Source organism: Medicago sativa, chromosome 2, assembly GCF_051527215.1.
Source record: "Medicago sativa cultivar Bolivia chromosome 2, Bolivia_mono, whole genome shotgun sequence".
In the NCBI taxonomy this organism is placed as follows: domain Eukaryota; kingdom Viridiplantae; phylum Streptophyta; class Magnoliopsida; order Fabales; family Fabaceae; genus Medicago; species Medicago sativa.
In genome coordinates this window covers 22,490,680-22,501,189 of record NC_140750.1, presented here as the reverse complement: position 1 = coordinate 22,501,189, position 10,510 = coordinate 22,490,680, and the positions used below count along the sequence as shown (strand labels likewise).

The following is a 10,510-nucleotide window of genomic DNA, read 5'->3' as shown; positions in this document are numbered from 1 at the left end:
CTCCGGTTAAAATAAAATTATGAAGGTAAATTTGAGTGTAAAATGAAAATTGCTGTTGACACATTGCATAAGGCTGTAGCACACATGTAAAATACGTTTTTGCTCCCTTGGCAGTTAACTGCCGAATTATGAAACCGGCTGCAGTTAACTCCCGAGGAAAACTTCGGCAATTAACTACCGAGGAAAATTGAAAACTTCGGCAGTTAACTGCCGAGGAATCCTCAAACCCTTTTTTTTTTTTTTTACAAAAACCATTAATTCTTTTTATTCTTTAAACTTAAATTTTCCTTAATTAAATTTAATTCTTTAATCCTTTTAAGGAATTAAACATAATTCTTTTCATGATTTCATTCATGTGATTTTGTTGCCATAAATGAAGAAATATGAATTTTGTTGCCATTAAATACACGATTCTTTTTATAAAGTTGTTGATTTCATTCATATGATTTTGTTGCCATAAATAAAAAAATATGAGATCATAGAATTACTACATATTCAATCACGTTTATTAATTAAAAAAATGTTTTTTTTTGAAGAATAGAAAAATGGTTTTATTTGTACAAAAAAAAAGGTATTATTGATAGAATAATTACAAATATAATTATTTGAAAGAGAGATGAATAATATCTAAAATATTATAATTTGTGAACAACAAAAAAATATCTTAAATATTATAATTAATTACTAATAATTACAAATATAATTATTCTATCATTTGTAACGTTTTTTGTTGTTGCATTTTTTTTATTGAATTATCATTTTAGGTCCATTAACTACCGAATATTATTCATCTCTCATATTTCTTCATTTATGGCAACAAAATCACATGAATGAAATCATAACAAAAATTGTGTTTAATTCCTTAAAAGGATTAAAGAATTAAATTTAATTAAGGAAAATTTAGGTTTAAAGAATAAAAAAAAAATTAATGGTTTTTGTAAAAAAAAAAAAGGTTTGAGGATTCCTCGGCAGTTAACTGCCGAAGTTTTCAATTTTCCTCGGTAGTTAACTGCCGAAGTTTTCCTCGGTAGTTAACTGCAGCCGGTTTCATAATTCGGCAGTTAACTGCCGAGGGGGCAAAAACGTATTTTACATGTGTGCCACAGCTTTATGCAATGTGTCAACAACAATTTTCGTGTAAAATTAGGAGTAAAGAGATGAAATTGTGAGTGTAAAATTTTGGAAATGATCACCATTTATAGATAAAAAAATTTAAGTGATAAAAAAATGGTAAAATAAATTTCACAACGGTAGAATGACAGAATGGCTTGGTGAAATTAATAACAATGGTAACATGTTGTATCAAAAAAGAAATATGGTAATAAGGATAACATTATTTTAATCTAAGTAATTCTTTGAATTTGGTTGCTTCAAAAGGCAACCGGTATTTGCTCAATGGCTAAAGCATACAAAGTTTTACAAATCAAAATTGCAGAATTGTCTTGAATTGTTTATCATTTGGTAGAGTTTCTTAACCATTTATTTCATTTAAGAATCAAAATCAAATAATTATACTTAATGATTCGTCCTTTGTAGAGTTCGTTAACCACTTGAATTCAGTTAATTTTTGTATAATTGAAATTTAGGGTGAAGAGTAATTTCTTGGTGTAAAACTATGGAGACATTGATTAATAAACACACACTTACAAGTTTCAAGTTTATGATCCACCGTATACTTTTACAAAATTTTAAAAAAATTTACTTTGACTTTTAAATAATTAAGGTCAAATATATTGCTTTTGTTTTTGTTATTTGGTTCATTTTAAGTTCGACCTTTTTTTAAATTTGTATCCATGTTTTAGAATTTATGGTTCAAGACATCAAAGAAAAAGTTCGGCTCAATTGTTCTCCTTATCAATATTTTATATAATTTTTTTTTAACAAATCAAAATGAGATATATTAAACCACCAAGCTAATAGTGTGTACTTACTTTACATATTCATCAAATACATGATTAGATGTTCCTTAAAAAAAATACAATGTATGCATAAAATAATTGATAGATAAGCTGATTAAATTCATAAATCGTTTTTCATAAATCTTAACTTAAATTATAAAAGTGTCGAAAATGTTTCCCAACACCTCCATTTTATATAAGTTGGTTTATAATGACTTTGTCATTTTCCTTAAAAAAAAAATGACTTTATCATTTTTCTATCTACTTTGTCTCACCACCAATCACATCCCGACAAATCCTTACTGTTTTTATCCTTTCCAAAAACATTGGCATGGAAAATAAAAAAAATTCAACAAATAATGAATTCCATTTGTCGAAAAAAAAAAAACAAAGAATTTCAAAAAACAAAACAAATAAAGAAAAAGAGGAATGATGATGCAAGCACAATCGTTGTGGCCGCATAGATTTTGTTACACGAGCTTAAGCAACAACAACAGAAGCAGAACAACAACAGTTAACAACAACAATTTGAGAAGAAGAATTTCAAAGGCAGTGACAGTACGAGCAATGCGTGCGGTGGTTCAGCGCGTGGCCTCCGCATCCGTCGAAGTCGAAGGCCGCATCGTATCGGAAATTGGCCCCGGTCTTCTCGTTCTCGTCGGCATTCATGATTCCGATTCTGATGCCGACGCCGATTACATGTACTCTTCTATTTCTTCGTATCGAATTTTAACTCAATTAATGCAAAATATGTTTTTCTTCTTCTTCGTATCGAATTTTAACTCAATCAATGCAAAATATGTTTTTCTTCATTTTATTTACTTTTTAAAATTGAACAGATGTCGAAAGGTGTTGAACATGAGGCTTTTCACAAATGAAGATGCTGGCAAAGTGTGGGACCATAGTGTTATGCAAAAAAATTATCAAGTTTTACTTGGTAAACTATGCAAGCACATAACTTTATTAATTGAATTTTTATTTTTTAGCAATTCCTTCTGGTTGCATTTTAGTGTGTTTGAAAATGTATCCGATGTCCGACACACTCCGACACATGTGGTTACATTGGATTATTTCATTTTCTCAATTTTACCGGTTTCAATGTCTTAGTGTTGATGTTTGTGCTTCATAAATTTGAATAGACTTATTTGACGTTGTTTACTCTGACATTGACACTTGTGAAACTGTTTGTAAGAGCTTACGAAATAACTTAACATGTTCTTAAGCTGCTTCCAACTTATTTCCTGAAAATTTCAAGATAGTCTGGGGAAACAACTTATAGTTTATATAAAAACGATTTTAAATCATGTGATTGAGCTCAAGTGGTTCCCCCTAGGACAAATCGTGCGGAAAAACCCGAGTTCAATTTCTGTTGAGAACAATTCTTGGCTAGGCTTTACTCACCTCCCGGTCAAACTCTGGATTACTAGGGCCCCATTTCCTAGGAACTATAGGGTTAACAGAAAAAAGATTTTAGTTTGTTTTATATTTTGTTTTAGAAATAGGTTATCAACAACACTCATATGATGAACCCTTAATTAAGCGCTTAATTCAGTTGTTTATCTAAAGATGTCTGATATTGTTTGATTATGGATTTGTAACAGTTAGTCAATTTACGTTGTATGGATTCTTGAAGGGTAACAAGCCAGATTTCCATGTGGCAATGGCGCCTCAAAGAGCCAAGCCCTTCTATGCTTCTTTAGTGGACAGGTTTAGGAATGCCTATAATTCTGATGCAATCAAAGGTATGTTTTCTATGTTTCTGCTTCAATTTCTATTTCTCTTATTATGGATATCGACTTATTTGAACTTATTTAGTGATATAAGTACTTGTGAGATTGTTTGGGAGAGCTTATGATATGCCTATTATCCGTTTTCAGCTAATTTTCATAAGCTCTTCAGAATAGCTTATAAAAGAAACTTATAACCTTTATGCAAACAGTTAGAATTTATTTTATCTTTTGATATAGAAAACTACTTATACATATGCACTTATATGATAAGAAATTACGCTCTAAGCGCTTAATTTTGTTGTTTATCCAAACGAGACTTTAATAAAATATTCGTAACAAGGATAGAGACATCATTGAATTGATCCAATGACTACTCTTTGAATAACTAGGTATAACAATGCATTATTTCCCGTCCATGTATTCAAGAAACATGTTATAATTATTTATTCTCTCACAATCTTTATGGTGTGTTGGTAGGACTTGTAATAGTTGGGAGGGTTGTAAATCAGAAAGTAGTAAAGTTGGTTATTAGTTAGTTTTGTTTGTCAGGCTTGTTAGTCGGAGGATAGTAGTTATTTTGTGTTTATCAACTTTTTTTGTATTCTGGCCCTATCTGCTATAAATAGGGCCAAACCCCCCCCAATGGAAGTTAGGAATTCATTTTGTTAAAATTTGTAAACTAGAGAGTGCTCTAAACTCTAGTGTGATGTAAAAGGAGAGTGCTCATTTGGGGTAGCCTTCTGTGTGAGGTTATCTTCTTGTTCAATTTTATCATTTCCATTCAATTGATAATACCAGAAAATTGCTCAAAGAACTCTGTTTTTTTCTCAATTCTGTTGATAAAGTTTTATTCTAGTTAGAATTATTTTTTTGATTATTCAATTATGTCAAGTTTTGGGAATTCTTTCTTATACCAAAGAAAGGATCCTAACATGTGTGATAAGAGAATAAAGAGAAAATGAGAGATATAGTTGAGAGAGATAGGAGGTGTAAGAGTGATGTGGAAAGCGGGTTTGTAAAAATTAGGATTGTAATTTAATAAGTATTCAATTTTGTAAGAACTTATATTATGCCATGGATTGCACTGTATGAGTTCATCATCATATTGTGAGTCGGACCGGGAACCTTCTTAATCACCTCTAAATTGATTCATAATTTTCAAGTTAGAGATTTTTCCTGTTTTTATTAGTAGGAATCAAACTCGTTACCTCAGGGTTTACAACACTCATACACGCACTGAGTACCGACCACTTGCGCTAGACCCTGGTAGAATATGATCTGGTGTTGATGGTTTAAAATAGCCGTGTCTTGTATAAGACATGTCTCACACCTCTGCAGGGTATTTGGGAAACTGTTTCAAATCTTTTAACTCTTTCCAAAAGAATTGAGGCATGTTGTATGCAATGGGGTAATGAATAAAACTAGCAAATTATCTATTGTGGTCAACAACAACAGACACAAACAGCAGCAGGGAAATCTTTCCTTGCTCTCTATGAAATCAAGTTATTGTTGATTCCAAATTTGTTTGGTGTTCAATTTCCGATGTCTATATTACTTCTTATTAATGATGTTACAACCAAGCATTTTCAGCTGATTGCAAGTCAGATTATAAAATCACAATTTGAGAACTATGATTACAAATTTTTTATGACTGCTCAGTTCTTTCTAATACCCTGTAGTTGGAAATGCATTAGTTGTTTTGTAAATCTTTTTGATACAAGTAGTCTCAGTTGTTGTGTTGGTTCATTTTAAAATTCATCTATATCCTTATTTGTATTGTTAAGATCCTTTTGATTTTTTTTGTTTTTGTTTTTGCAGATGGTGTGTTTGGAGCTAAGATGAAGGTATAAGTTATGTAATTGCTGTATATACTATTGAGAACATTTAACACTTCCTATGTTGACATGCCTCACACTTGTTCTCATGAGCAGGTAAGTTTGGTTAATGACGGACCGGTTACCATGCAGCTTGATTCACAGTCACCCAAGTGAGTAGATGATAGTAATTTTGAAAAAATCTGTCTTTTATGTTTTGAGAATCTCACTGACAATTCAAATCATTCACAGTCACCCAAGTGAGTAGATGATAGTAATTTTGAAAAAATCTGTCTTTTATGTTTTGAGAATCTCACTGACAATTCAAATCATTCAGAAATACAATTGACGCAGCTGAATCTTGATTGGAGATTGATCCGTCATAATGAGCATGAATTTGAATTTTGAACCTTTTGTCAACAAGACCAAATGTAAGGCATTATTTTTGTTATATTCTACCTGAAGCTCTTTCTTTCGGATGTAGTAACTTTATCATTTCATAACACTATTCAGCTCAAAGAATGATTATGTTCGGCCTTTTCCGTTTTGGGAGCTGCGAACAGTGCCAGTCCTTATAATTTGGGTACCCTTGGCGAACCAGAGAAAAGGGTGCCTTTATAATTTTCTAAATATGATCCTTATTTGCATCAACAACACTGTCTAATCTGGATAGTTGTCTGCTACCCCGTCTGATGGTCCATTGATTTTATGCTGTGTTATACAGATAGTCTGTTAACTCTTAGAATATTTAATGTTAAACCAAGTTTGGAATGATGTTTTGGTGGTTCCTACTTTCCATGGAGGTTTTATTGTACTTGTTTGATTTGAAATGCTTGATCATAGTCACAATCACAAATAACGGTAATCAGTACCAATGTGGCCTCTATTTTATATGTTTCTTCCTTTTTCTTATGTTTCTTCCTTTTTCTTACCGCGACTATTGCAAAAGTTAAGAACCGTTACTACAATGGTAAGAGATGAGAGATAAGGCGCAAACACAACACAATTAGAGAAATAGTCTCCAACTCTCTAAAGGAGCAAATGAGTAGATCATGTGTATGTAATGATGATAACTTAGTAGATTCTTTGACGAAAGGAGTAGATATAGAGAAAGTTCTTAAACACATCCAAAAGGATGAGACTATTGCGTATAGATCAACGAGTCACTTATGATGATAACCAGACCTAAATGACTAAACATCTCAATAATAAGGTTCAATGGAAAATAAAAAGTCGAAATGAACATGCTATAATAAATAAGTGAAGACATTGGTAGTATTTATATAGAAGGAGAGGGACTCATAAGGATATGCCTTTTGGGTAGCCAGTTTTATGAATGAAGTGAGAATGATTTAATATTGAGGTCAAGTTTTCTTTAGATAATAGATATGTTATCAAATGTTTTAGTGGTGTCAATGCAGTTAAATAAGTTCTAGTTGTATTAAGAGCATAAAACATCTCATCTTATCTTAGTTTCTTACAAACAAAAGCATGTTCAAAAGAAACTTTTTCATAAAAATGATATTTGTACTACCATTTTGAATTTTTGAGTAAATTTTTGGGACAATTCTCTCATTTTTATTGTTTCTTTACTCTCTTTTTCATTCACTCTCTATTGTTTTTGTTCTAAAAAAGTGAGAAGTATGATTGTCCCAAAAATTATCATAATGTAATTGTGCAAATATCTTTTTAGGTGAGATGTACAAATATTATTACTCTAATTGTTGTCATAAAATAATGTATTTAATATAGGGCTATAATTTTGTTTAGAATTCCATTGAAGTTGGACTATATGGCTAAGAGGAGTAACAAGAAAGTGGCATGTGGTAATTAAACCGGGATAAACATGACTTATTCAACAACTATAAGTAGCCATAAGTGGTAGATTAGACATATGTAATGGTCCAATAACGAGAAAATACGTTGAACAGGTAACATTTGAGTGACATTATGGTGTCAATTTGGCAATGACATGTTATGTGACATTAACCAACCACAATGTAATAAGTGGTTTTCTTCTCTCTCTCTCTCTCTCTCTCTCTCTCTCTCTCTCTCTCTCATATAGATTTTTTATTTTTTGTAATTTTTTTAAATTAACGGTGACACCTGACACACTGGGGTTGACCAATGTAACGTGACATTGGCACCACAAAGTCACTCAAATGTTATCCCATGTAAGCATTACTTTCATGAATTCCCTCATCCGTAGGTAACATTTACAAGTTTTTTCATCTTTAATTCTAATTAAATATCTCGACAAACAAAAACTCTACTAATTAAATACACACATTTCGACAAGAACTAACACCGAATATGGCAAAAGTAACATACAATCCTCATTGGAGAATGGAGTTTAAAGAAATTGCTTATTAATATTCTAAAATAACAAAGGAAAATCAATACAACTAAGCTCAAAAGCCAAATTGTATCAATAAACCATCCAATTCAGCAAAATAAAACTGATCGATGATCTTTAGAAGATGTGAGAAAGCTTGTAACCCTTAAGTATCAGAACTTGATACAGCAGCTGAACCACTTCATGAAGCTCTTCCTTCTCTGTAAAGAGAATTTTTTTTAATTAAAATTACAATATTTTGTGAATAGAGAAAATGATTTTAATTCACATAAAGCCAGTTAAATCCATTTGGATTACTTCCCCATAGCAAAGATTCATAAGAGAAAGAGAAATGCTCATTCAACAACAACAACTAATGTAGTACATAATGTTAACCATCTCATCTTATTGAGCCATAATAGTGGTTTTAAATAATAATCTCTCCAACCTAAAATAAGTGATCAAGTTTGACTATGTTCATTATTCACATAACATGTTTTAATCATAATTTCTTACTAAAATATAAAGACAAATTATGGTATATAAGATGTTGTTGGATTTGTCTTGACGAATATTTTCAAAATAACTTTTTATAACTTTTGGTAATAAATAATTAAAGATCAAAATTGTGTGTTCGTCACTAATTAGAAGATAGATGGAGTATCTAATAACAAAGGTAACCAAAAATCTTACAATTGGAGAAGCGTCGTGCTCAGTGCGTTGACGCTGAATGTGTCGAAACGAAGCCTTGAGTTCCTCCTCATTACCAAGACTCTTTTGTTGTTTTCTTGCTTCTTGTATTTTCGAGAAATCCATTGAATAATCTCGTATTGGGCCCTTCTGATCCCATTCCCCGAACCGCGGCACTGGGGGACCAGGGCTATTTTCCTGCATCGAAGTTAAATGATTTATAGGTTAGACGATTGATCATCATAACATAAGTTTTTTCTTATTATGAAATGAAAATAAGTTGTTACTTGCAATAATTGTGTTGTTCATAATAAATTACTTCATCCAATCCTATTTATAAGAGATGTTTGGGTTAACAAAAGTTAAAGTATGTGGTTCAAAATTTAGACTAGATACATCAACTTTTGTTGATTCAAATGTCTCTTATAAATAAGACCTGAGAGAGTATGATGAAACTAAGCGGTAATTGTTGAAATCTTTCAAAAGAAAATGAGTAATTGTTGAAAAGTTTTGACAGAAACAAGAAGAACCTAAAAAAAAAGAAGAGAAGAACCATTACAAGCAGAGGCAAAGTTTTTTTCTTCTTACAATAGACTCAATTTCAAGTTAAAAAATTATTTTCCTATTAATATAACACCCTTCAACGGTTCAATCAATCAAAAGCTCATTCTCTAACAAAATTGGATTCTACGTCGTCGCGGTTTTTTTGAAACCACGACATTAATGGCCGTCAGATCTTGATCGGATGGTTTGAAAAAAAACAGATTTAAGATTTATTTTGTAATTCTAAAAAATTTCAATTATTAAATTGTAATATTAAGATCTTAATCGATCAATTAGAGACGCATGACTCTGTGAATTTACTGATCATTACAAAATGCTTTTGTGCTTCACATTCACAATTGACTTGACTAAACATTTGTACCCTAAAACCAAATTATTTTTTGTGTAATCAGTCTATAGTTTCAGAAAGAAGGAAAAAACGGAAAAAAAAATAGTAGAGAGTGAGAAACTAACCTCTGTATGTCGTTCCATGACACTGATTCCAGATTTTTTGAGTTGGTGAACTTGAGAGGTATGTGTGATTGGTCTTGGAAGGGTTATTTGACTGATTTATAGTACAATTATGTATAGGCACACGTATACGCGCGTGTGCGCACACACGTGTTTGAGCGTGTATAAGTCTTCTTTATATAAAGGGGGACTTTAAATAATATTCTTTTTAAGGTGATTAAATAAATCCGTGTAATATTTAAATAGATTCTTTTTCAATTTTCCTTTTTTATTGTTTATTTTTAATTAATTACAAGAATTTTGCTTTTTTACGTGCAATCCTAGTATTACTCCATTTGTCTATTTGGAGTTGTCTATTACAATACGAGAGTCAAACAAAATAAGTTGTTTATCCTGTGCAATATTGCATAGATTAAGACAACTACGAATGATTTTTTTTATTGAAAACAACTACTCCCTTTATCCCAAATTATACGACACTTTGATAATTTCACATGTATTAAAAAAGGTAATTAATTTTGTATGAGAAAAAAGATATTATGAGGTGTTTTACAAAATCCTCCTTAAAATATGGTATGAGAAAGAGAAATCAAAGAATTGAAAGAAGAGAGAGTAATAAATAACTAAGGATATAATATGAAAAGTAACATTAGTGATTCATTGGTATTGTAAAACAACATATAATTTGGGACAATTTTTTTCTCTCAAAGCGATATATAATTTGGGCCGGAGAGATTCATTGGTATTGTAAAACAACATATAATTTGGGACACTTTTTTTCTCTCAAAGCGATATATAATTTGGGCCGGAGAGAGTATTATCTATTATAAAATTATGTTATGAGAAAGAGAAATCAAAGAATTGAAAGAAGAGAGAGTAATAAATAACTAAGGATATAATATGAAAAGTAACATTAGTGATTCATTGGTATTGTAAAACAACATATAATTTGGGACAATTTTTTTCTCTCAAAGCGATATATAATTTGGGCCGGAGAGATTCATTGGTATTGTAAAACAACATATAATT

At 30.9% G+C, this 10,510-nt stretch overlaps 1 protein-coding gene and 1 long non-coding RNA gene across 5 annotated transcripts; one reads left to right on the top strand and one right to left on the bottom strand.

Annotated features, from left to right (window-relative positions):
- The first annotated feature begins 2,249 nt into the window (after nucleotides 1-2,249).
- On the top strand, nucleotides 2,250-6,216 carry LOC146945570 (D-Tyr-tRNA(Tyr) deacylase family protein). 4 transcript variants are annotated; one of them, XR_015026426.1, is made up of 7 exons: nucleotides 2,250-2,599; nucleotides 2,738-2,835; nucleotides 3,500-3,640; nucleotides 5,447-5,472; nucleotides 5,560-5,615; nucleotides 5,780-5,873; nucleotides 5,956-6,216. XR_015026426.1 is itself a non-coding variant. In XM_085743897.1 (6 exons), exons 1-6 carry the CDS (start codon nucleotides 2,328-2,330, stop codon nucleotides 5,805-5,807), a joined length of 621 nt encoding a protein of 206 aa, XP_085600023.1. In that variant the 5' UTR covers nucleotides 2,260-2,327; the 3' UTR covers nucleotides 5,808-6,216. The 4 variants fall into 4 exon arrangements, 1 of the variants encoding a protein (XP_085600023.1); XR_015026425.1 differs by having other exon boundaries at nucleotides 2,266-2,599; nucleotides 5,560-5,702; nucleotides 5,956-5,994; XM_085743897.1 differs by having other exon boundaries at nucleotides 2,260-2,599; nucleotides 5,780-6,216.
- Nucleotides 6,217-7,724: 1,508 nt separating this feature from the next.
- Nucleotides 7,725-9,556, bottom strand: LOC146945569 (uncharacterized). Its single transcript, XR_015028173.1, has 3 exons — nucleotides 9,485-9,556; nucleotides 8,471-8,665; nucleotides 7,725-7,998 (listed from the first exon to the last, which is right to left on the bottom strand). It is a non-coding gene; the product is annotated as an uncharacterized LOC146945569 (long non-coding RNA).
- Between the last annotated feature and the right edge of the window lie 954 nt (nucleotides 9,557-10,510).